At 41.4% G+C, this 25735-nt stretch overlaps 2 protein-coding genes across 13 annotated transcripts; both read right to left on the reverse strand.

Annotated features, from left to right (window-relative positions):
- Positions 1–1002: 1002 nt before the first annotated feature.
- LOC108138152 (gastrula zinc finger protein XlCGF57.1) lies at positions 1003–16840 on the reverse strand. 12 transcript variants are annotated; one of them, XM_041710638.1, is made up of 9 exons: positions 16554–16840; positions 13073–13179; positions 10422–10546; positions 8920–10309; positions 6702–6869; positions 5554–5724; positions 4984–5469; positions 3989–4201; positions 1003–3901 (listed from the first exon to the last, which is right to left on the reverse strand). In XM_041710638.1, the coding sequence occupies exons 4-9, from the start codon at positions 10073–10075 to the stop codon at positions 3261–3263; spliced, it is 2835 nt and encodes a 944-aa protein (XP_041566572.1). In that variant the 5' UTR covers positions 10076–10309; positions 10422–10546; positions 13073–13179; positions 16554–16840; the 3' UTR covers positions 1003–3260. The 12 variants fall into 12 exon arrangements, with proteins under 12 accessions (XP_041566572.1, XP_041566576.1, XP_041566575.1 ...); XM_041710642.1 differs by having other exon boundaries at positions 4984–5721; positions 9532–10309; positions 16554–16839; XM_041710641.1 differs by having other exon boundaries at positions 4984–5724; positions 9532–10309; positions 16554–16839.
- Positions 16841–18134: 1294 nt separating this feature from the next.
- Positions 18135–22852, reverse strand: LOC108138280 (cyclin-Y-like protein 1). The gene is given in 4 exon segments (XM_017260435.2): positions 18135–19515; positions 20496–20926; positions 20928–21634; positions 22785–22852. Coding segments are annotated over 3 exon segments (1239 nt in total). The 5' UTR covers positions 21353–21634; positions 22785–22852; the 3' UTR covers positions 18135–19132.
- Between the last annotated feature and the right edge of the window lie 2883 nt (positions 22853–25735).

The following is a 25735-nucleotide window of genomic DNA, read 5'->3' on the forward strand; positions in this document are numbered from 1 at the left end:
ATATCATCCACCAGCTGAAAAGGACATTCAAATATTTCGCTCAAAACCAGTTTTTATGCTTATGCTGCGCGTTTTTTGCTGCTCATTTATTTGTTTTTGTTTAGTGCTTACTACTTCATCAATTTTAATTACATTTTACTCGTAACTTGTACAATATATACTATATATAATATACATATATATATATATATATATATTTATATGCATTTCATTTGTTGTCCAATTTCTGTCGTATAGGCATATATTTTAGGTATATATAGTGTTGTATTGTATCTGCTTTATAGTACATTATTGTTTCTATTTAGTATTGTTACTGTCTGTTGCTTTTAATGTTTACGTTAATTGGGGCGTTCCAAGCGTTTTCTTCAGCTTCTGTTCATTTCTCCTCGATTTCGCTGCGATTAGGAAACATTTTCAGCGTTCTCCCAGCGAACAATTTATAATTAAGGTTAATGGGTGCGTGTCTGTCTGTCTGTCTGTCTGTCAGGTGAGTGTGGGTATAAGTTACTACTATTCTCACGTTATGCGTTGTGCTACACAACTTAGAAATAAACTATTTCGTTTTGTTAATATTGCAACACAAGAGAATTTATCCTTGGAGTCGTACTTAAAATTGCCTTTCGCATACTACACATACATATCCGCTATATATTTGTTAATATTCGTACAATAATATATATCTCTATATGTGTTTTATATACTGCGCTCTATACACATCACCAAAAATCCGAAAAAACACCGAAAACTAACACGGATAATCAACTACATAATTATAGACGTATGATAGTGTTTGCGACTGTGTGTTTCCAAAATCAAGAGTTCTCATATATGTATAATGTGTGTTAAAGCAAAATACTTGCACTTGTTGAATGTTTCAATGATGATTTTCTTTTTACAATTTTTAATTGTTCCCTGCATTCTTAGTGTATTTAAAACGTTCACTTTGCTGCCAATAAATGTAGTGTAAATAAATTAGATTAAGTTAAATAAAACCAAGTCGTGTCTTCAAATGGTCAAACAAACCGTTTTACATTTTCCGTTTATTCGTGTACAGTTACAGTTTGTTAAATTATATTTAAATCGTATTTTAATCATTTAATTCATGACAATTAAATGTGTAAAATGTTGCATTTAAAAGGAAGTATAATGTGTTGGTTTTGTGTTCGTCTGTCAGTGTGTGTGGTGTTTCCTCTTTAAATTATTAAACGTTGACTCGTGTTTAATATATTGGTATTTGTTTTTTTTTTAGATTTTAAGTTTTTTTTTTTTTTTGTAAAATTTAAAGCAGATATGTTGTTGCTTGTGGCGCTTGGGGCGTTCTCGTTAATGGTTTCTCTTTCATTTATTTCGTTACGACTTTAACTTGATCTTAGTGTTTGTTGTTTTCAACATAAGCACAGTTAAGGGTTATAATTAATTTTAGAGTTGTGCCTAGTCGTATATATATATATATATGGGTTGTTGTTGTTGTTTGTTAACTTTAATAGTGGGGTAATAACTTGTTGTTATAGGTTTAGTATTCATATATCATAATCATAATTGTAATTGTAATCATAATGATTGGGCGACAACGCCCAACTAAAAACTACTCGCTGGCCGACGCTGCGATGCGTCCCACTTTATCATTATCATCAATTTTGCGATCCACGTTCTCAATTATTACTTTTAGTAGTTCAACTAACATTAAATATAATAATTCTTGTTTAATCCCTTCTCATTATCTCGTTAGTTGTGGCTGCTGTTATGCTGCTGCTGCTTCTTTTTCCGCTGTCATATAATAATATATATATATATATATATCTCATAATCAAAATCACAGCCCCACAGCAGGGACTTGACATTGTAAACTGGGGGTTAAGGACTACACTTGGCCAATATATGTGAAGGTGTACGCGTGTTTTTTTGCTCGTTTTCAATGATCCTCCTTGGAAAATGCACAAAATAATACAATCGTGATAATAATTTTCGATAGATTTCCAAGGGTCTTGTTGCGTGTTATTTACAAACTATAAAGTATATATAATATTATAATCGTATGCCTATGCATATCTGCATATGTTTATGTATGATGAGGATGCTTTCTATGAATGTCGCTCCGTATGGGTATAATAATCATAACTTAGTCCAAAACACAATAAAAAATACAAGATGATGCGCTTTCGCTGGTTACGCCCACCAAAACCCCTTCTTTGAAGTGTCTAGCGAGAAGAGTGGCTGGGTCGAACAGTCCTCGCGATCGATGGCAGCACTGAGCACAGCTAAATGACAATCGGATCAATCACTTGAGAACCTATCGATCGACCCACCCAAAATCACGCGCCGCCTGGCACACATTTCAGAAATGTAGAAAACACGTGAATAAAATTAGACGCTAAGCGCCTAAGCATTAAAGATACACAAGGGAGAGAGAACAAACTATGAGATGATTCGTATTGCACGTTAAAGCTGGCGGCGGCAGACTAGTAGAGGAGCATTGACTTTGATTTGCTTGCGATTGATTGGCAACTGACAAAGATGGCTCATTGACGAGCCCGTATTGCATTTGGAAATACAGAGCGAAATCTGCTGTATTTGACTTAATAGGGTGTCTCGATTTTTAGGGGAACAAAAACGTTTACAAATTGGAATTTCTTCTCTAGGATTTTAAAAGTCTAAAAAAATAAATCAAGAATAAAAGCATTGTCAAAATGTTGATAAAAATACAGGGATGCCACAGAAGTCTTGAAAGAAAAGTCCACATTGTCACCTTGTCTTTTGTTTTGAATGTTAAGGCATTTCCTTGGCATCCCGTATTAAATATTTTTCGTTAACTGTTTAAAAAGCGATATTGCACTTGCACTTACTGAGATAAAATGGTTAGACTGTGTTTGCCCAATAAAAATCGACACACCCTACAAATCGAAAACCCCAACATACCACTCACTGTCTCGTGTGGAGCCACAGATCTGCGTAACCAGCGCGCTGCTAAAACTATTGTACATACAACTAGCTGCGTATATGGGGTGGTGTGCTTGTTATGTTGTGTGTTGTGTGTGTCCTATTTAGAGATGTTGCATCAGCTCGGCTCACTAGATCACTAGCTCACTAGATCACTAGATCACTAGCCCACGGGCTCACTGGTGGCACGTTGGCACTGTTGCACGGTGGCCTCACCACGCCGCTTGCGTCGACGCAGTGGCCGCTGTGGCGGCTATGGAGGTGCTGGTCGTGCTGCTGGAGTGGGCTGTGGTGGGAGTGTAGCCGTGCAGGAGGGGCTACTGTTAGTAAACAACCGGGTGCTGTTCCACGTTCGCTGGCAGATGCTGCAACTGGATGGCGGCACGTGCCAGAGCACTGGGATCGCTGATCAGGGCGATGGGCGGCGGCTGTTGTTGCTGCTGTGGCGGCGGTGCCTGTGGATGGCCCTGTTGTTGCTGCTGCTGGTGGTGCTGCTGCTGCTGCTGGTGTTGTTGCTGCTGCTGCTGTTGCTGCTGCTGCTGCTGTTGTTGCTGACGATGCTGCTCCTGCTGATGATGGTGCGCCGCCTGCTGGATGGACAACTGCAGCAATTGCTGCTGCTGCTGCAGCTGCTGTTGCTGCTGCTGGTGGGCGGCCACTGCCGCCTGCTGCTGATGCTGGGCGGCCACCTGCTGCTGGTGTTGCTGGTGGGCGGCAGCCGCCTGTTGCTGGGCTGCTTGCTGCTGCGCAGCAGCCGCTGCAGCGGCCTGCTGCTGGGCAGCTGCTGCGGCCGCTGCCTGCTGCTTCTGCGACTGCTGCTGGGCGGCCGCGTTGTGCGAGATGAGCGTGGAGGTGACCAGGGGCACCAGGCCCGGTGTTAGCTGCACGGCACCGGCTCCACCCGCTGCGCCCGCTGTGATCTGCTGGATGGTGTGCATGGTGGTGGTCGCCGAGTGGTGGGGAACTGAAACGGTAGGAGGACCGGATGAGTTGGGCGACTTGGGCACGCGGAGACTCGCTTGCGCCAGCGCAGTCGTGTTTGCCGACTCACTTATGATCGGTTTCACTTCCTGCTTGACTTGCGTCAGCACGCCAGCCGGTATTTGCGGATGCGGATGCACGGGTGGTGGCGGCATCATAGCATCCGGGTGATTCATCTTCATGTGGCGCTTCAAATTGCCGCGCTCGACGAACGCCTTGCTGCACAGAGTGCACGCGTGCGGTTTCTCGCCCGAATGGGAGCGCATGTGCGAGACCAAGTGACCTGCGAAACGGACAATGGAAGCGACATGAAGATCTGATCGTCGGGGATCTTGAATTTCGAAAACGGTTCGGGTCAATTTTTGGGGGCTCGATCTCACAGTTCGCTGTCTGCATTCAAATTAGTTTCAAGAGGGGTTTGCGTCTGGTCAGAATTCTTTTTAAGTACTCAAAAACCCTTTTTAATTTAATTGTATAGTTAACTTGATGGTTTTAGTAGATGATTTTTGATTTTTTTTACATAGGTATACAAAATCTCTGAATCTGATCCAATGATTAAATTATTGTTATAGATAAGATAGATATGGATAAAAAATGTATTTTTATAATTGGCTTAAATAAGCCAATGGTGTTAAGAATAAGTTTTCTTCTCAAGTCAGCTACTAAACAATTGTATACAAGATAATGGCATTTTTGCTGAGATTTCACTTGCTACTGTTAAATGGTAAACAAAGGCTGTTAGTATTGAATAAACACACACAAAAAAGTATCGTTTGCCGCATCAAAAATAAACAATTTAAAAGATAACAAATGTTTTGTACTTTTCTGACTAGACGTGACACCCAAAACGATGTGAGAGCAATCCCCAAAACAGCAACTGGTGTGGGCAGGATGGGGGGATGATCAGGTTTCGGTTTCGGTTTCGGTTTCGGGTTCTTTGGATTGTGACTGCAGCTGGAGCTGGGGGCTGGGGGCTGGGACACTATGCTGACGCCACGCCACGCGTGCCTCCACTGGATGCATGCAACGCAGAGCAGCAATCAAAGAGCGCACTCACACACTCACCTTTGCAGATGAAGTTCTTGGGGCACTTCTCGCAGGCGAAGGGTCGCTCCATCTCCTGGCCCTTGGTGTGACTGCGCTGATGGAAGAGCAGGTTACCCTTGAGCGGGAACGACTTGCCGCACGTCTCGCAGGTGAAGGGACGGTCGCCGGTGTGGCACCGCGACATGTGATTGATCAGGTGCTCCTTGCGCGTGAACGGCTTGTTGCAGACATTGCAGCAGTGCGGATTGTCGCTTGAATGCTGGCGCATATGGTTGTTGAGATGCTCCTTTCGCGTGAACGTCTTCTGGCAGTACTCGCACTTGTGCGGCGAGTCGCCCGTGTGAAGGCGCACATGGTTCGTCAGGTGCTCCTTGCGCGTGAAGGTCTTCTTGCAATAGGAGCAGCGGTGCGGGGAGTCGCCCGTGTGCTGGCGCACATGGTTCGTCAGGTGCTCCTTGCGCGTGAACGTCTTAGTGCAATAGGTGCACTTGTGCGGCGACTCGCCTGTATGTTGCCGTACATGATTAACCATGTGATCTTTGCGCGTGAACGCTTTCGTGCAGTACGTGCACTTGAACGGTGTCTCACCCGTGTGCTGGCGTATGTGGTTGACCAGGTGCTCCTTGCGCGTGAACGTCTTCATGCAGTAGGAGCAGCGGTGCGGCGACTCTCCCGTGTGCTGGCGCACGTGGTTTAGCAAGTGCTCCTTGCGCGTAAACGTCTTGGAGCAAAAGTCGCACCGGTGCGGCGTCTCGCCTGCTTGCGTGGCAAATGAGTGTGTGTGTGTCGCGCGGATGGGACGAGAAAACGTTTAGAGATTAGTAATCATCGCCATGGAACTGGTGGGCGGTCGGTCATGGTATGGTCTAACTAGCTAGCTTAGCTAACTAGCTAGCTAGCTAACTAGCTGGATGCGGGTCACTGGACACCTGGCGTGGCTTGCTTCTGTCGACGGGTTCACTCACAGCCTCTGCGATTAATATGTCTATTACACAAATACTAGCAGATTTTAAAAAATATATATTTGCGGAAAGTAAGAGCTCTTTTATTAACCCCAAGCACTAACTATTGTTTCCCTTAATAGAATTATCAATACATTATCTTGATTTTGGCTTATTTTATTTTCAACTAGAAATGGCAGCTATATTAAGTAGCCGAAGCGAAATTAGCCAAATGCTATAAGATGGATATAGTCCCCTAAAAGACACCTGGTATTTAAAAAGAATACTTTCACTTTAATTATTCAAACAAAACTTTAATTTTAAATTTTGTATATTAAGTTAATGCCGTCCTATCAACTCTGTACTTTCTGAAACTAGTTTTTTATGTACCTGAACATGATATATGCATTGCTTATCAAGTGAATTAAACGTAAAGGGATTAGGTCTTATCATAGTTATTATAAGTATCAATCAATTTTCTTTAATATTGACATATTTTAGCCCAAAATATAAATAGGCTTTAATAAAAAACTAACTAAATACCAGGCTGATCTTCAAAAGAACCGTGGATTCCCAACCCCCAATCCTAGCGAGAGTTCGTTATCGCTGCTCTTGCAGCCATTGCGCCGCCAAGTGTCTGTGTAAACGAGAATTTTCATGTGTTGTGGACTGTAGTAGCTGGAAGGAATTATTAGCGGGGAACTGGATCTGGATCTGAATCAGGATCTAAATCTTGTTCTGTATCGGGATCAGGATCGGGGATGATCGGGCTTACGATTCGTTTTGTCTCTTTACCTGTATGCCAGAGTATGTGATTGGTGAAGTGCTCCTTGCGGCTAAAGCTCTTGCCGCAGATCTCGCAACGGAACGGCGTCTCGTTGGTGTGGGAGCGCATGTGGTTGGCTAGGTGCTCCTTGCGCGTGTATTTCTTGCCGCAGACATCGCACTGGTGTGGCGTTTGACCTGCATTTTGGAGAGGGAAGAGGGTAGCAGAACAGAACGGAATTGTTGTATAGAGGGAATGGCGTTTGATCTCGTTCGACAAGACAAAATCGCATTCGCATTAGCGCAAGCATTTTCTTTTTTCTCATACATATACATATACACATACATATACGTTGTATAGCTCGCACTTTGCAGCTATTTCCCCAAAAGGATCGATGCGAAACGTTTGGAGAAATAGTGGCGAATCGAGACTGAGAAAAAACAAAATTTCAGATCCCCCAACCCATCCGCGCGCACCGTTGTGTTTTTTTTTTTTTTATTTTGTTTGGTGGTGATTGGGTGGTTGCGTGGATGGGTGGGTTTTGTATTTAAATCTTTCTTTTCAATTTGGTAAATTTTTTTTTTTTTTTTTTTTTGCTGTTTGGTGTGAAACTGGCCGTGGCTTGCGTTGTTGTGGTTTCGAACGAACGAAGCGAACGGAGGCTGCTGGCTCGGGCATATGGACGTGGGCGTGGTGGTGGTGTCAGATGTGGTGTGGATTGTATGTGGTGTGGATGTTCATTGGATGTGTGTTTTGTTTTGTGTGTGCCTGTCAACTCTGCTTCGACTCAATGCTGGTCTTCAGGATGCTTTTATTTTTTTTTTTTTTTTTTTTTTTTTTTTTGGTGGTGGAACGTGCAGTCCCGGAAGAAAGTTTCGCCAAAGAGCTAAAGGGTACTGATAGATCCCTACATAGCAGATAATTATGCAGGTGAGCTGGGATGTGTGAGTGTGTGTGTGTATGGTGTGTGGCATGTCTTGTGTTGTTGTGTGTGTTCCAATTGCTTTGTGTGATTGAATGTGTTTAATGTCGCAGTTACACAGAGACGTTGGCAATCGACAAGCAGCAACAACGAACTTTTTCATTACTTTCTTGACATTTCTTTGCTTTTTGGGCACCCTGTTCGACAGCAGAGAGAGCGTAGACAAAGTTACACAGGCATTAAATATCGAATCGATCGGGAGTGAAGGATTGGACATGGACTTGGACTTGGACGTGGACGTGGTCGTGGACGTGGAATAGTGGAGTGGAGCGAGCACTGGATGAAGTGTTTGGATTGGTGGTGCATGTGAGCATGATTTAGATTTGGTGAAGCTGGGGATGTGTGATGCAGAGATCATGGTTGGGGGGAAATGGAGCGGTATGAGCGAGTGAGCGTGTTTTCTTTTGATTTTGTAGCGGGATTAGGCGCGAAGCGATCTCCAATTCTCTGGAGATTTGCTCGCATTAAGCGTTAGTTGACACAGAGAAAAAAAACCGAACAATAAGGCTTTAGATCGTTCCTCAAACTCTAAAGATTAAAAAACAATAACTAAGGTGCCGTAAACTTAGCAACAAACATTCTTTTCAAACATATCCCTTGCTTTAATAAATAAATACAATGCTAGTTTCAGCTCTGAAAAAAGGTTCTAAAGTTCAAACCATTTCATAAAGTTGTAATTATAGTAAAAAATTATTTTTCAGACATTGGTATTAATTAATGTGAATGTTTATGTTTTGAATGAAACAAAATGTAACTTTTAAGAGTTGGTATGTTTCGAGTGATTCCCAGATAAACGAGATACTTTTGCAAGGACAAGTACCAATTTAAGGTAATAGTTTTTCTCTCTGTGTAAGTACAGTGGGTGGGACTGTGGGAGTTGGCGGTTAGAAGAAGCACAAGCGATGAGCGAGATAGAAGAGTGTGTGAGAGAGAGTGGAAGGAAGAAGACGTAGGACGCACGATGAAGTTTATATAAATTTTTTGCGGTGCTTGTTGTCAATTCTTTTTTTTTTTTTTTTTTTTTTCTATTTTTTGATTGGTTTTTGGTTTGGTTGGTTGAATTTTTTGATTTTGGTTCTTGGTTGGTGTGATGTGGTGATGGCTGTTGTTGTTCTTGTACTCTATATTTGGATATAATTTGGTCTGACTTGGAGTTGGTCTTGGAGTTTTTGGTTCTGAGTTGGTTCTGAGAGATTCTGATCTGTCTATTTGTTTGTGGCGCTCGCCGCTCGCATTGTCCGCCCCCACCAATCAATCACACTCACCAGTGTGCCACATGTAGTGGTTAACATAGTGTTCCTTGCGCGTAAAGGACTTCTTACAAATATCGCAACGATGTGGCGTCTCACCCGTGTGTTTGCGCACATGGTTGACCATGTGCTCCTTGCGCGTGAACGTCTTGGCGCAGTACTGGCAACGGAAGGGCGTTTCGCCCGTGTGCGAGCGGAAGTGATTGTCCAGATGCTCTTTGCGGGCAAAGGTCTTTTGGCAAATGGTGCAGGCGAACGGTTTGTCCGTCGAGTGCCGTTTCATGTGCCGCTCCAGGCTCGTATTGTTCGCGAACACATTGAAGCACACGATGCAGGTGAACATGGGCCCGCCAATGTGGATCTTGCCGTGGCGCGTCAGATCCTGCGACGTGGTGAACCCCTGGCCGCACACCTGGCACATGAACGGCTTCCGTTCGCTGTGGTAGCGCCGGTGCACGATCAACTGGTACCGGAACTGGAACATCTTGCCGCAGATGTCGCAGACGTGCGTCCCCGTCGCAATGGGCGTCCCGTCCGGCGCCAGCGCCACGTTCTGCCCGCCGCCGCCATTGCCGCTGCCGTCCACGCCATGAATGCCGCCCTCCATTTTAGGCAAAAGCAACTCACCCGCCGTGGTCGTGGTGCCCCCACTGGTGGTGCTCCCGCCGCTGCTCGTCGAGCTGCTGGTCGTCGTCACCGTCACCTGCTGGCCCCCATTGCCGCTGGTGGCCGGCGGTAGTCCTCCTCCCCCGCCCGCCGCCGAGGCGGCTGCCGCGACGGCCGCTGCCGCATTCGCCGAGGCCATTACCGCTGCAACGGCGGCGTTGTTTGTGGACGCTGCTGCTGCGGCTGCCGCCGCACTCGCCGCATGACTGTGCACCTGCGGCGGCAGCGGCGGCGGTGGTGGCAACTGTCCGCCGTGGGCCGCCGCCAACTGATGATTGACCACATCGCCGTGGATCTTGCCAAAGACCTCGTGGTAGGTGAAGAGCTGCGAAATGTCCTCGATGTTCACCTTGTACATTTCAATGCCGTGCGGCGGCTTGCCATCCTCTTTGTGCTCCGATTTGGGGAGATGCGGTGGACCGCCCAAGGTGATTGTCGTCCCACCAGTGGTCACTACAGGGGCTACTACCGATGGCACCGAGCTAGCAGCGCTCACGTGCTGCATTCTTGTGTCCAGATCCGGGCTATCGTTGTGGCGTTGCTTTTTCCCTGATTTCTATATGTCTTATTAATGTTGTTGTTGTTGTTGTGTTGTTTTGGGAATTATTGGTTTGTTGTTGGGGTTCTTGTTGTTGCTGTTGTTGTTGTTGCTGCTGTTCTTGGTTGTAATTCATGTGTTGCTGTGGAGCGCCTACATATTGCTGTTGTTGCTGCTGTCGACTGCTTTCGCTGAGCGTGGCTACAACAAACAAAAAATGCAAGTGGAAGGTGGAGAGGTGGTGTCACTTAATCTCTGGCCGCTTAGGTATTTTTCTTGGTCTTTTCTTTCGACGCTGACGGGGGACAATTACCATGAAATTGCTGCTGTTGCTGTTGCTCCTGTGGGGATGGTGGTGGTGGTGGTTGTGGTGTTGCTACTGTAACAGTTGATCCGTGTGAGTGTGTGATTGGCGCACAGCCAATTTCTGTCGTTCACCTGGAAAATGGATAAAATTTATAGAAATCAAATCTATTGGATTAAGGAAAAGTGTATGTGTAAAATGATTTAGATAATGGATGATATTATTAAGCATATTTGAACATTTTTTTCTTCATTCTTATTAGTAACTATTCCTTTTTATCGTTAAATTAAAGGTTAATATGAGAAAGAAGTCTTATGTTCATAAATCAAATCAAACTTATGTTATTAGGCATTTTTTGAAATTTTTGTTCGTTCTTTTCGAAGTGTTCAGCTTCTAACAAATAAAGAAAAACAACAAAGGACATCGAACCAATAAAAAGTCATACACCTTCTTTATAAAAGCAGTTAAAATTAATGGTAGTTTATTATTAATAACTAATGAATATAACTAATTAGGTTCTTACAAAATCCCTTATAATCGATTTAATTTTCGATTTCAATTTTAAAAACTAAACAAAATCTATTTCGGTCCTAATATTTTAGTCCATGCTATAAGATTTAGTCAATGGCTTTAAATCATTCCAAAATAAGCTTGTTAAAATAATATAAAACTGCTTATTATAACCTACACTGCATACCTTAAGGCGTTTGCCCCGCCAAAACGTCCTTAAAAATCAAATTTTGCTCTGACCAACAATCGGACAAAAGGTAACCTACGGCGGGGGTGTTGGTCACACGACGGCATGTTGTTGGGATTCTGCTGCTGAAGGACATAAAGGATTTGCAGCAAGATGTGCGACCGTTAACCCTTTAACAATGCAAATGCCATCTGCATGTGTGTACACACATTACACAAGTACAGTTGAGCCCTAACACACAAACACACACTCGCAAACAATTATCACCCAGGACTAATCTTCGTAAAAAGATGTTGGGAAGCTCTTCGTTTTATTGATTTTGCTGCTGGGCATTAAAAGTGATATAAATTGCCCATTAGCGGACCACAGGACCCACACCAACACACACCCACATTGCTATGTCTTCATCAGCAGAAGCAGAAGAGCCAAAACCAGAGTGAGCACAATGAAATAACTTTATATAAATTGTAAATGGCAAAAGGCAGGAAGAGGAATGACAAGAGACACAAAAAAAGGGAGTGGAGATTGGATTTTGAGGCTGGTAAACTGAGGGAGGGGCAGGATCCAGGATTTAGATATCCAATCAGAGTATGCAAGCAGGGAGAGAGAGAGAAAGAGCGCACCGAGAAAAGGGGGTAGAGTGGGGGCCGGGGGATGTAATGTAAATATCAAGAAGTACAAATCGATTAAAGACAACGCGTAAGTGTGTGCGTGTGTTGGAAAAACCTAGCTGCGAATTAAAGATGGATGAGAGAGTAAGAGAGAGGGGGAGAAAGGAAAAGCCCGCGCATGAGCGGGAGAGGAGGGGAGTGTTTGCATAGGTCCTGGTTTTGTCCCTTTTTGCTAAGCGCTTTACAGTTACAGCTTACAGCTTACAGGCTAAGGAAAAGGAGGCGAGAGAAGAGGGCTCTCTCACACTCTCTTGTTTTTCTGGAGCAAATAATTCAGCAAACATCGAGAAGAGCGCAGAACGGGAGAAAGGACACCAAAAAAGGGCGCCACTTTTAATGTGGTGAGGTAGGAAAATAGAATAGGATATGTGTGTGCAAATGCATACATCTTCCACACGCACAAGTGTGTGTGCAGGGCCAAGCCCGGGCAGAAAAACAAGAAAAAGTGGGCGGGTTTCAGGCATGTAAAGTGCTGATGAAGCCAAGAACAAAACACAAGACAAATGGTCCAATCTGCAAACGGGGTGGACCTCCCATCCTCCCCCTATAAATGTAACTGTAACTCAAGCTTAGCTATAAAACGAATTAATCAATTGCAAACCGCAAACCCGGGTCAAAAACCTTAGCACTTGGTTAAATGATCAATGTACATTTCTGTGATTTCTGGCCTTAAAAAATGAATATTTTATCAATTATATCAATTTAAGAACAGCCCGTCAAGCCACAGAATGTAAGCGTCCTTTTTAACTTTTTAGTTTAACTAATTTCTTAATTTAATTAAATTTAAGTCTTCGTCTTCTAAAAATTAAAATGGCATAAACACAGAATGGTTTATTAGATAGACACGTAAAATTAAAAAATACAATTTTTCCTCTTTTTCTTTTTTTAATTTTTTATATAACAAAAAAAAATTGAAATTTAGAATAATAAAAAATAAAGTTTTTGTGTTTGTTTTATTAGTTTTCTACCAACTGTAAGAAAAAAAACCCATACAATTTAATTTTTTAACATTTTTTTTTAATATTTCTAACAAAAACCGGAACAAAAACGTTCTAGCTAATACATATTTAACCTAAACATTAATATGCGTAATTAAAGTTTCCAAAGAATCAGAAACACCCTTTTTGTACAGAAAGGATTATAATTTTGAAAACGCAGTTTTTTTTAGCAGAAACAATTGACCATATGGCACAATAAAATATTCCGAAATGAATGGGGTTGAATAACCCCTTTGGGTGGTGAGCGACAAAGTCACCCTGTATTTTGATGTGAAAGCAATTGAAATCACTTACCTCATGTGGTTCTCTTTTTGGCCCGATTCTGCCTCTTTCTGGGGGGCTCGCCAGGAGCGGACTTAGAGTATATTTATATGGATATATGGACGTTCCTTTGGGGCCACCTGCAAGCAGAAATGAGAAAGGAGGCATGGCAACAATAATAACCAGTGAGCAACAGTTTGTTTGCGGTGTTTATGTTTACGCGAAAAGTACGAACGGCCGCGGTACAGTCTTCCCCTTTTCCTTTTCCCTTTGCTTCCAGTTTCAGATTCAGATTCAGTTTTAGTTTGGGTTTTGGTTCCACTTCCACGCACACACACACATGAATGGTGGATGTGGGAAGCAAATCAAGCGAAAATTTATTTGCAGTCAATATATGCAAAAGTCACAAACACATCTAAACTAAAGCTGCGTCTGCGTGGAAAGAAGAGCAAAAATGTTCTAACTCTAATTGGAAAGGCAAAGGAAATGGAATTGGGAACTGGAAGGGGCGGGGGCATTGCAAATTTTACATTTCCAACTATTCCCCATTCGTAGTGGTGCTAACAAATCAAATTAATTGTATCTATATCTAGAAGAGCTGTATGTGCGTGCATCTCCGCCAGTCTTTTCTGCTTTTCTTCTAGAATCTAGACGGGGGGCTCTTCTGCTTCTGCCGCTCCTCTTTCTCTCCCTGTCTTTGCTTTGCTTTCGGCTGCCAGCAGGGAAAAAAGTTGTATCTTTCTTGCTGTTCCGCCTCCTCCTCTTCTTTCCCTTGCCCATTGCTTTTCGTGCACTTTTGTACACGGCTTTGCTTTTTTTGTTCTCTTCCTCTCTCCCTCTCTCTCCTGCTCTCTTTGCCATACATTGTCTCTCATTATTCATTGAACCCCCAACCCCCTCGCCGACCAACAACAACGTTTTGCACGAACGACGCTACGTACAATTCCCAGCCGCCTAAAGCGGAAAACCAATAAAAACGAATTGAATCGCAAAGCGTAAGTACAAAATAAAGCGAGGCGAGACAAAAAATGAAAGCTGAGAGCGTAGCGAAGAGCGAGAGAGAGGAACGAGTACAGGCGGCGCGTCGATACAAGTTTTGCCTTTTGGCTCCCATTCTATATGCCGATCCGAAACTCGAGTTATAGTTATAATTATTGCCGCTGCCGCCGCTTTTTATTTTTAATTTTGTTTGGCTGTCGCTCAAATTTCGAGCGAGAGAGCGGTGAATTGGAAAGGAGAGAATGAGGAGGTGGATCGAGCTGGAGAGTCACATTTTCATTACAGCCAATTAGTGTGCATTTCATAATTGTTAAACAAAACCCACACCGACACACAATAGGAAAAGGCACAGGAGTCGTGAGTTTGGTTCAAACATAACATATGGCGGCGAAAAGTGCCAATTTAAGAGAGTAACCGATCGCCTAAAGTGCCATAATGTTAATAAATTTCTTAAAAATGCAACCCTGCGTCTCCCCTCTCTCTCAACTTGCAAGAATGACACGATGATGACGTTAATGGGAACTCTGTGGCTGTGGATGTGCGCAGCTCACACAGACACTCTCACGCACCAATACACTGGTAGCAAAGTCGACCGCAAAGTCATTTGATTAATATTTCTCGCATTCTTTTTGCCTGCGAATTTCACAAATAAACACAATTGTTTCCAATCAGCCCCTCAGCCACCCCTCCCCTTCCTCCCACACTGCAGTTTTACAAGCTTTAAAAAGTACGGTTGTTCTTATGACGCCAGTATATGAAAATTACTTGATATTGCAATGGTGGTGGTGGCGGGCACACTCTCCCGCGTGTGTGTGTGTGCAACAGTAGTGGCAATCAGAATCGAAACGCCGCGCGGGTGAGAGGCGGTGGTGAACGACGAACAGAGCAAAGCAAACTGAAAACTGAAAACTCAATGAGACGCGGAGGCAGCAGAAGGCGAGCAGGCAAAGGCGACCGATGTAAAGTTCTTCGTTTCGTGCGCCGCGTTCGGTTCGGGCTGCCGCCCGAAACGAAAGCACAAAAGTCCGGCGGGAGAGGCAGAGAGTCAGTGCAGCCGGTTTGGCGAGACGATCTAGTAGCTCAGTTTATTTAAAGTTAAAAACTTCATTTTTTGATAATCTTATTAGTATTTGGGCTAAAGAGGGAGAAACATCGTTGCCAACATCGAATACTTTTATTTATTTATATGCTTGTTCTTGCATAAAAATAGGAGCTTGTTCACAACAGTAGACGGTCGGAAATCAGTTTGCCAACCTGACTAAATACCCTTTACGACTCGCACGAAGCTGCAGAGAAATAAAGTTCTAAAAACTATTCATTCTTTTTATATTAAAGGCGATCTGCTGTATATGGTCGAGAAGGTTTGTTGGGATGCGGGTTTTTTTAACTGGTCCCAAACAAACAGTTTCTCCACCTCTACCAAACTACGAAAACAAATGTAACAAATGCATTTATAGTCCATGCTTAAAAAACACAAGTAATCGACAAATTTGATCTGTGCAGATCTTGATAAAAGCTTACTTTTTAGTTCAGGTAGGACAAATGACCCTTAAAAGCGCAATAATCATAATAATGTTAAATTGCAATATTGACTAATCAGTGCATTGTAAGGTAATAGGTAATAACACAAATCATTTTTGGTACCACTGTTTTTGCTTAACAGACAAGCAAATAAAACTAATTATTTGTTTTTTTGACTTCACAAGCTAGTATTTTAAATATGCTTTAATATCTTCAAAAAATATTTGGTTACAAGAATGTTGTTCAAAAACATAACCCAATTTAACAATTATTCTATTGTTTTTTTTAATTATGTTTGATTTGGTTATTTGGGCATCCTTTTTACGCAGTAATAGTAAGAAAAAGTAATGCTTACTATACTAATTATCGTTCAAATAATTAGGTTTTGCTTTAATTAAGTTTCTTTTTTTAGCTGTCTTTGTCTCATTTTCATAATCGCTTCGCGGGCCAAATGCCAATAGGATAACAACAGACACCAAGAAAATGAATTTATTAATTGTTTTTGGCAAGAAAAGTATTAACACAAATTCGAGAAACCAACTTCAAAAGATGTAAGAAAGGGAACTAAGGTCTTGAATAAGATTCATTGTTTCAATATTGTATGCCTTATTTTTAAAAATTCAATTGACTTTTTACACCTGCATTTGACCAAGAAGGTGTCAACCTGCAATTGGTGCAATTGTCGAATCTGGCTTTAAAACAGCTGAATGGGCAGCGCTGGTAAGAGGTGTGGAGGCAGCGAGAGAGCGAGCACGAGAGACACCGCAAGATACAGATACAATGCGTGCTACAGCCTGTATATGTGTGTGTGCGATTGCGTTGTTCTTATTAACGATTCGCTGTCTTTCGTTCTCTCCCCCTCCCCCTCACTGGTGCTGCTTTTTCGGGGCTTGGGCACAAAAAGGCGGCAAAATGGTTAAGCACACAATTTCGACCGGGTCCAACTGGCCAATTTGAATGTGGAGCAGGACTCGCCAATTCCAATTGCACTCACCAGCGTTCGAGTTTGTTTTATCCACAGTACAGACGAGCAGCTAAGCTACCACTCCTTTTTCTGGTTGCAGCAGCGTCCCTCGGCAGACGCTGTTCACGAATTGCTTATTGGCGATCTATGTTATCCCTCCCGATCTTTTCTTTCACTGCCAACTAGTCACTAACGACATTGCGCGCACTGTTCACTTATATTTGGCTCATTAATTAGTTCGGTGTCTTTATTTTCTTAACATTTAACGCGAATCCAGTTTGTAGTTTTAGTTGCGGGCGGAAGAGCTAGAGGTGGCGAAACACCGATGCAAACATCGATGCCATCGATGTTTTTAAAACTATCGATGTTTGGCGGGGATCTAACGATATTTAGCATTCGATATTTCACGGTTTCTTGCACACTGTTAACTTTTTACTCCACTGCTTACCCTCTGTTAAAGTTAATTTATGCTAAATTGCACTCATGTTAAAAATGTAAACAATGTTATTTAATTCTAATTGATCATTGTAACGAACTAATTTTGTTTGGTCTGTCGCTGCAAAGATATAAATATGTGTTTGTCCAACCAAATTAATATAAAACGTCCGATTGGCCAGAGAGAACGCACAAAAAGTTGGAATGTTCCAGGATCTTTATTCGCCCACTTAACCCTCGCGCTACTAAAGACGAACCCGCCGTGTAAATCAATTTTTAATCATGAATTATAATTATTTATTTCGTTTTTTGTTCACAATCCGTTTAAATTCACCCAGATTCTTACACACTCAAACAAAGTGCATTTGATTACTGTTAGAAATGTTTGATAATCCATATGCCGAAATATATTATTCCAAACTAAAGTTTTACAAAAATGTTTGTATTTATCGAAGTAACAACCCGTTTGTTTTATTTCCCTTTGTCTTTAGCTACAGCAATGTTAAGTACGTAAACTAAAATTTTACATTTTATTTCAAACATCAATTAAACATTCAAATTTTCCGCTAACAACATCGAAAACATCGATGCCCGCAAAAGTCGATGTTTTTTAAGCAGTGTAACCGGCTTAAATACCGCAAATAGCGATGGTAATACCGTTAAGACAGGATATCATTGATTTCTTTTTTCCAACTTTAAAAAAATTTTTATATTTTAAAAAAAAAAAAAAAAAAATAAAAAAATATTAACTCTTAAATTATGGCACATAAAAACAAAATAATATTGCTATGAAGTTATTAATAAACTTTAAAGGCTAGTAAGACAATACATTTATTTTAAGGATTTATGGCTGAAAATATGTGTTTTTAATTAAATAGTAAGAACATAGTTTTACCATTTTGGGACATACATATTTGTATATATATGACGGAAAAAAATTCAATTATATTAGTTTTCCGCTGATTTTGTGCTGCTGGTTTAAGAAAGTTTAAAATTGAAATGTGGTTTACTTCCTTGAAGAACAAATCCTCTAATCCTTTGTTATTTTTTAGATCTGTTACCAAATATGGATTTATTTAAGTGTCAATTAAATTGAGCAATATAGCATTTCATTGTTTTAAAACTTCGCTTGAATTTTAAGTATAAGTTATTTAAAGATTATTTAAACACGGGGAATACTCTATTTCTTTGATTTGCTTTTATTTAGCTTTATCGTAAAATAAATTACAAAATAAAATACATTTTGCATATAATTCGTATCCTTATATGTCTAGTACATTAATTTACTCACAAATCTTTTGGGTTAATATTGCGCTGTGCTCTTTCATACTCTTGCTCATCTTTTGTTTCTTTTCTAATGCTAAGAACCAATACAAAAAAAAACAAATCAACTTGCCGCAGGCCGCGCCCCCTTTCGTTTGTGCCTGAAGCCTGAGGCGTTGAAGCCGAATAATGAATAATGAATATCGTTCATCGTCTATAGCTAAATGGAAACTATAAGAATCACACGAAATCATATTAAGGTATTCAGAAAAATTGGTCAAAAAAAGTAAACAAGTTAAATTCGTAACAAATGTACAGGGAAATATGTTGTGGGCGCGGAGCGAACGCTAAGTGAATGACGTTGAGATTAAATTGATTAGTTGCCATTTACCAGCAGGTTGGCCAAGTGAGTCAATTACAATATTTAAGCCTTTTTACAAACAATTCTTTGCGCTTTCTGTGATTTTCTATCGTTTGGCAATTGGTTACGCGTTGCTATAGTACTTTCTCCATCTGTATCTCATTAAAATCCCCCCCCAAAATCCTTGACTGCATCGGTAGTTTCGCTTACAAGACATATACATCCATTGGCATGTACATATACTCTATGTAAAAAGTGGTCCTTAATTCGAGACGTGTGGTTAAAACGTTTTGTGTGTGTGTGTGTGTGTGTGTATACTCTATATAAGAGTGTGATTCTGCACATATTTTAGCTGTGGGCATGGGGGATGCTGGCTAAAAACCTGAATCTGAATTAGCGGCTAAACGGAGCTATATGGTTCTCAAAATACAGAATCGATCGGACCTACGGACTTCTACACACAGAACAGAATACGGATCTCTTGACTCATTGCTGCTGCTGCTGCTGCTGCTGATGGGGTTCCTCTGCTGTTTTAGTTGGCTAATATAAATCACGATAGTATGGCCACGCTGCGACGCGGCCCGCCCTGACTGATGTTGTCCATGGAGGACCACTTCTTGATACCATTCTTGAGCGCCTCGGCGGTGACCTTGTCCTGCATCACCCGCGACATGGCCTCCAGTTTCTGGGCCCGCTCCTTGGACAGCGGCTCCGTGGGGAAGTTCAGCTCGTTGGCCTCCGCGAGCGTCCGCAGATCGAAGTAGTATTTCGCGTACACCGACGACGGCACGTTGATGTTGAACTGCAGCAGCTCGAGGAACTGGCGCTCCAGTTCGTTCATGTCCTCCACGGTTATGTCTTTGAGTATCTGGCAGTAGTCCACATTCCAAACGGCCTGATCGTCCCACACCTTCGAGGCGAGCAGTATTGCACCTGCAAAAAAACAGTCAAAGTTGCATTAATTTAAATATATATTGTACATTTAATTTGTCAATGTTTACAGCCAAAAACTATCTTTAAAAATCTTATAGATTTGAGCTAAGCATTCACTTTTAGTTTGGGTTTTAAATTGGCCTAAAGACCTATTATTTCATCAAAGTATTAAAAAATAAGAGTTCATGACAAAATAACTAATCATTAAGGTTCATTTTTTGAAAAGTAACATTATTTACTCGAATTTTAGACAAAATGCCAAAATAGAAACATTATACATTTATTTTTTAAGAATAATTTCCTTAGATTTCGTACAATTTTGTCCTTTGATTTCGATGTAAAGTTATTACGACGAAAGGCTCTTGAAAACTAAATGTTTATCCTGAACGGAATAGAATCTTCTTTTCAATTCACATATATCAGTCAGTTTTGATCGGATTTAATTTAAAATTAAGGCCTATTGAGTCGGTATTACAATCTTGTCGGCAGCAATTGGAAATTGGAGCCCTGAGCGAGTGAAGTCATAGGACCTTTTGACAAAAACTCAGCTCAAACTCATGATCTACTTGATCCAAGTCGGAAAAGCTCATGGGACTCATGACTTCTATGGTATATGGTCACTATATATAGCCCAAAATAGCCGCTTTATAATGCCAAGTCGAAACTCAAAACGCGAATTCTTTAGAACAAGCGGCTAGCTCTATTAATTCTTAAATTGCTGTTTATCTAATTTGGTCCCAAAATCTAATCCGTTCAGTACACAGGTTTTCTATATAGACAATAAACCCCATGAATACTAGGTGAGTTAAACGAGTCTACTTGATAACTGAGTTGTTTTCTGATGAATCAAGTAGATCAACGTTTATGTTTGGGCCTTATAAACTAGGAATTAATGAGAGTTTGATTGGCTTATGACAAGAAAGATAGCTACACATTCAATTATAAATAGTGCTGCTGCATCTGGTCGAAACCACACTCACCCAACACCATGCGCTTCCAGTTGCAGGGACCCACGTCCAGTTCGGCGTAGGTGAGCAGCCGCTCCAGGTAGACTAGCGTGATGATGGCACACTCGGCCGTCAGCTGGGCGGCGTTGAAGAGCGTGCGCACGAACTTGTAGATCTGGCGGTGCTCCGGATTGTGCGTGTCGTAGTTCTCCGGCACCTGGTCGTGGGTCAGTGGATGTAGCTTCTCGTCGAAGATATCCAGCCGCCGGTCCGATTGCCGGTTCTTGATGTGATAGTAAATGGCCAGCGAGACGCATTTGACCGTATTCTTTAGATTCGGCTGCGACACGGTGCTGTCATCCAGATAGATTGTCGAACAGGAGGAGCTCTTCTTCATGCCGCCGCCGGTGCCGCTGCCAACGCCTCCGCCGCAACTATTGCCACCGGGAGTGCTGCCACCGCACGCCGCCTCCACCTCCACCCGCCTGCTGGGCAATTTGCTGCTGCGAACGCTTGCGCGTCATGCCGCCGTTCTCCACCTTGGATCGCTCCAGGAACATGGTGGCCGCCGTGGGGTCCACCGACGGATCCTCCTCGCCCTCCATCGCCTCCCGCTCGGAGATGTGCTGCAGATTCTGTTGATTCTCGAAGTTGTCACCGCCGCCGCCGCCGCCGCCGCCTGGCTGATTCTGCTGCTGATTATGGCCATGGTGATGGTGATGGTGGTGCAGGTGCACCGCCGACGAAGAGCCATGCCCATCCAGCTGATGCTGCGACGTGTGCGGCGGATGGGACAGCTGATGGCGCTCCTCGAACACCGGCGGCAGATCCTTGGACTTGCGGTCCGACTGCGGACTGGAGTACGCACAGCATGAGTTCTTGTTGCCCATGTCGCTGGATCAGTCGGGCTCGGTGCTCAATCTAAATGCAACTTGGCTTGGCACTCGATCACTCTCCCTCTCTCTTTCTCTCTCTCTCTCTCTATCTCTGTTGACTAGCGAATGGACTCCGGACTTCGGAAACGGATGCGAATCGGATCCTGATCCTGGCAGTCGCTCACGCTCGGTTCTCACTTTTGGCACTTGGTCGTCGTCGGGCGTCTTTGTCTATGTCTATGGGCATGGCGCTGGCGTTTCTATCGCTCCACAATTACCGCTGCCGGCGAGCGTTTCCTGCAAAGAAAAGATAACGATTAGCTCCGGATTCTATTCGATCTTATCTCCCATTCTGTTCCCATCTCCCATCCCAAAGCCACTGCCCATTATTATTAATTGTGGTGTTGAAGGAAAGGGTATCGCAAATATAAGACTAAGTTTGTTAAGTGAGTTGCATAGAAATTACACATGTTTATACCACAATAAATGTTTTGGAGATTCTTTATCAAAGATTTTAGTGACTGACTTGACTTTTTAATACAATAACATTGCAATATTATTATTGAATAGAATTATTAAATAAAATGATTTTGTACATAGTGAAATATTAAACAAAATGAAGACAATAAACAAATTGGACTTGAAAGTCTCAATATTTAAATATTACATTAATTAAAAAGTTTTAGCAGCACCTATATATGTAGATCAGTAATATTATAAATATTATTAATACCTAAATAATCGTATCACATTCATTGTAAGGAAAGGAAAATGTTTATACGATCTGATAATAATTTTGTTGTTTTGAAAGATAGTGAAGTAAAATCAGTCACATGACAACAAAATCCATTCCAATCCAGTTTAACACTGCGGGAAGACTATATCGAATCTACAGAAGGGTATTTCGGAATTCGACTTGAGAGCCTCGATATCTTTGATATCTTCCGTTTATTTGCCCTGTTTATGGGCGGAATCGTTTTGGCTTAGAGGCCGGCCAGATTGTTGTGCAAAAAGCAAAAAATTAATTAAGCCCAGACACGACAGTGGGTGCAAGTTGCCTAATTTGGCGAGGTCTTTGTGTTATTTTCTAATATTTTTGTGGTGGGGGGAGGAGCACGAATACGATTATTTTTGGGAGGGGCGGGGCATTGAAAGCATTGAAAGCTTGTGACTCTGTGTTTACGGGTCTATTTGGATGAATTGTCATTGTCACCGGGAACTGATGGCATGGCCCAGTTCCAGGGATTGCCGTATCAATCGTATCAATCAAACGTTGCACCGTTTTCCCCGCACATTAATCATGGATTGGAATGAATGAATGAATGAACGGAGCGCCGCTGTCGACGCGGGCAGCGCTGCTCGGCCTCCGCCTCTGCCCGGAGAAACACCCACGAATGGCCACTAAACACTCCACTGATTCGACTTTAGGCATCGATGATGGCCTCACTCCGATCGGTTGATGTCCGCCTGGCGAGCATTTAGTTATTCCGCCTATTTTCACACATCTTAATTGTTTTTCTCGCGTTTTTGGTTTAATTACCTGCTCGAAAATGAAATGTATCGTATTTTATAAATATCGATATCAACGACAGTGTGGCTGCAGCTGCTTAGTGTGAATATACCATCCGGCTCACAAATAAATACTGAACTATTAAAAAAAAAACATACTAAAAATATATATACAAAAATTAAGGGTACTTCCCTTCCCGGTTGATTTCCTAAGCTGCTTAAATTATGGAATTTGAGCATTAGAGAAACTAACTGTAAATTTTATCTGCGGAGCTAACTTGTTTCGTTATTAGTAATTAACGACAACAAAGAAAAAACATTTTAATTTTTGTGAAGCTCAGGCTCCTCAGGCAGAAATTCATACAAAGAAATTTATTAGCGCTGTTATATGAAGAAGAGACAATTTCTCATTGGTATAAAATTATAATTATATAATAAATTTGTCAACAATACCAACCGTTCCACTAGGATGTGCTATGTAGGATTTAGGTATTAAACAATGGACTTCCAGTGCAGCACTAAATTCTTGGCCGAAAACAATTTAAACTTGCATGTCGGCTATCCAAATTTTTAATAGCCAAGGCCAGGGTATAAATCTTTTTTAGAAAAGTGTGATCAAGGCGCTGTTTGGAGGTCAATGGTGCTCCGTAGTTTCAAAAATGTATCGTTTTTCCCCTAAGTGGCATCACTGAAAAAGTCACTCAAGATAATTTTGTATGGCCTGATTCCATTGGCGCATTAAAGCGCATTTAGCCTAATGCGCATTTACTTACACAGGGGACTCATATAAAGCTAAGAGCCGCGTTTAAAATAAATGCCATAATTAAAACGAATCAATTCGGCTAATGACTTTTAATAGCATTTTTTTTTTTATGCGCCATTTAGCCTCATGGGAATCCCTGAGTAAATAAATGCGCACTAGGCTAAATGCGTATTAATGCTATTAGAGCCTTAAATACGTTGAAGATTCTAAAAATTAAATCGTTAAAAAAAACTACCCCCATTTAGGTTTAATAAGAATTTTTATTAGTATATTAAAAGTCATATGGTGTTATTATAGTTTACTTGAAAGTATTTCGTAATAAGCATACATCTCAGCCATATTCCTTTTTTTAAATTTCTTTTCATTTATTTACCACCGCCGTTAGTTTATGCATATTAAATGTTGAGTTCAACAAAGTAGGAAAATTAAAAACGTTTCATTAGTAGGCTTTTGATTTGCGAAAACTTGTAAAGTACACAGTTAGTTTGCTTATTCGATATATAAATAACTGTACTAGAAATGAACAGATGAAACAAGGTTATTTACAGATTTCAGTAATATTCGACTTCGCTTTTGTTTGGGTGGTGTGAACTGGCTATTTGATTACCTTTAGTTAATGTGCATTTTTACTAATTTCCTACATCTTTTTGCATCCTGTGCAAGTTGTATTTACACAAAATGTATTTTTTAGATTATTATTAGGGGCTTTATATTTAAATACTTTATATTATTTAAATGTAATGATTGCTTTCAACTTATATACTGTATGCATGTGTGTTCGTATCCATATGGTTCCATCAGCTCAGGGCTTATTACCATCTGCACAAAAGTTTGGTCACAAACCTCTTTTAAACGTTGGCTGGAATTATAATATATAAATTTTTGTGTTTTGTGTGTGTTTATGGTACTACTAGACTACTTTTTGCTAATAACATTGAATCGTAAACCTCAAATATATCCATATGCATACGTTCGATTAGTACTTCTGTAGTTTGTTTATTTTTCAACAGAGATAAATAACAACTTTGCTTTTGGTTGAAGGTCTGCAGCCTGTGTTACAGCAACTAACGCTAGATTAATCAGGACTTTGTACAGATTTTTGAGAGAGGTCGCTATATATATACGATATATATGCGCATCGCTTTGAGCGTTCAATATTGATATACATTAACATACATACATGTTTGTTCAATAATATTTACTTTCACATAATAGATATTCTGTCGCTATGTTTATCCCATTAATGGTTAGGAGTAGATTATTCTGCTGTGTACGTTTGTTCTGTTTCTGTTTCTGTTAAATGTTTCTTTTTCTGTTTTCTGTTTTTTGTTTGTTTTTAATTTGTGGCTACTAGTAGACATGGTATGCCGCCACCCACCGCTATACACATCTGCACCACTGGTTCGTACATTTATCGACTACCTTAATAAAGCTATGATCCCAATTTCAGCTGATAATTTGGTACCTTACTGCTAAGCACTTTTACCACTGCCCTTTGACGCTGTCTGTTGGGGTCACCCTCTCGCTTTCGCTTCCGCTTCTGCTACTTTCTCCTCATTTCCGGTTGTATTTCCCATGGTATTTCCCCGCCTGGTGGTAAAGAGCAGTGGTAAATCTTAAAAGAATGGTCCCGCTATCAGACATTTTGAAAAACGTTTGAAAACATTTCAAGTTGGTTAAAGAAAGGAAAACCGAAACGAAAAGAAATTCAAAATCCTCCTGCGACTCAAGCCCTCCTCGTCGTCCGCCCACTTTCGTCCCTCGCTCTCGTATAAAAATAAATATGTTTTGTAGAAACGTGACTATTATATCCTTAACAATACATATTAAATATCCATTCGTATAGGTAGCTATGTGCATTTGTAGAGTGGAAAGTTATAGAAATCCTTTGCCTTCGATTTGGTTTTTGGGGAAAGTCTGTTAGAGGGTTATTGGAAAGTATATACAAGTCGTACAACTAGTTGTCAGGTAATTTTTGGTTTAGTTTTTAGTTAGGTACTTAATATCTAGACAGCTCTAGACGAATCCGTCGTCCCTCCGCGAAAACCACTCACTAATTTGAGCATTTTGAGTGGTTGGTAAATGCAAAACGCAGAAATAAAGGCGAAAATAAAATATGGAAACGG

Source organism: Drosophila elegans, unplaced genomic scaffold (genome assembly GCF_018152505.1).
Source record: "Drosophila elegans isolate 14027-0461.03 unplaced genomic scaffold, ASM1815250v1 contig_814, whole genome shotgun sequence".
NCBI lineage: Eukaryota > Metazoa > Arthropoda > Insecta > Diptera > Drosophilidae > Drosophila > Drosophila elegans.

Coding starts and splice junctions, on each gene's coding strand:
- LOC108138152 (XM_017260229.2), bottom strand. CDS start 10,075: ATGCAGCACGTGAGCGCTGCTAGCTCGGTGCCATCGGTAGTAGCCCCT. Junction 6,870..8,919: donor CCACTACATGTGGCACACTG/GTGAGTGTGATT, acceptor TCCAAAATGCAG/GTCAAACGCCACACCAGTGC. Junction 3,902..3,988: donor GGAAGTGAAACCGATCATAA/GTGAGTCGGCAA, acceptor CTACCGTTTCAG/TTCCCCACCACTCGGCGACC.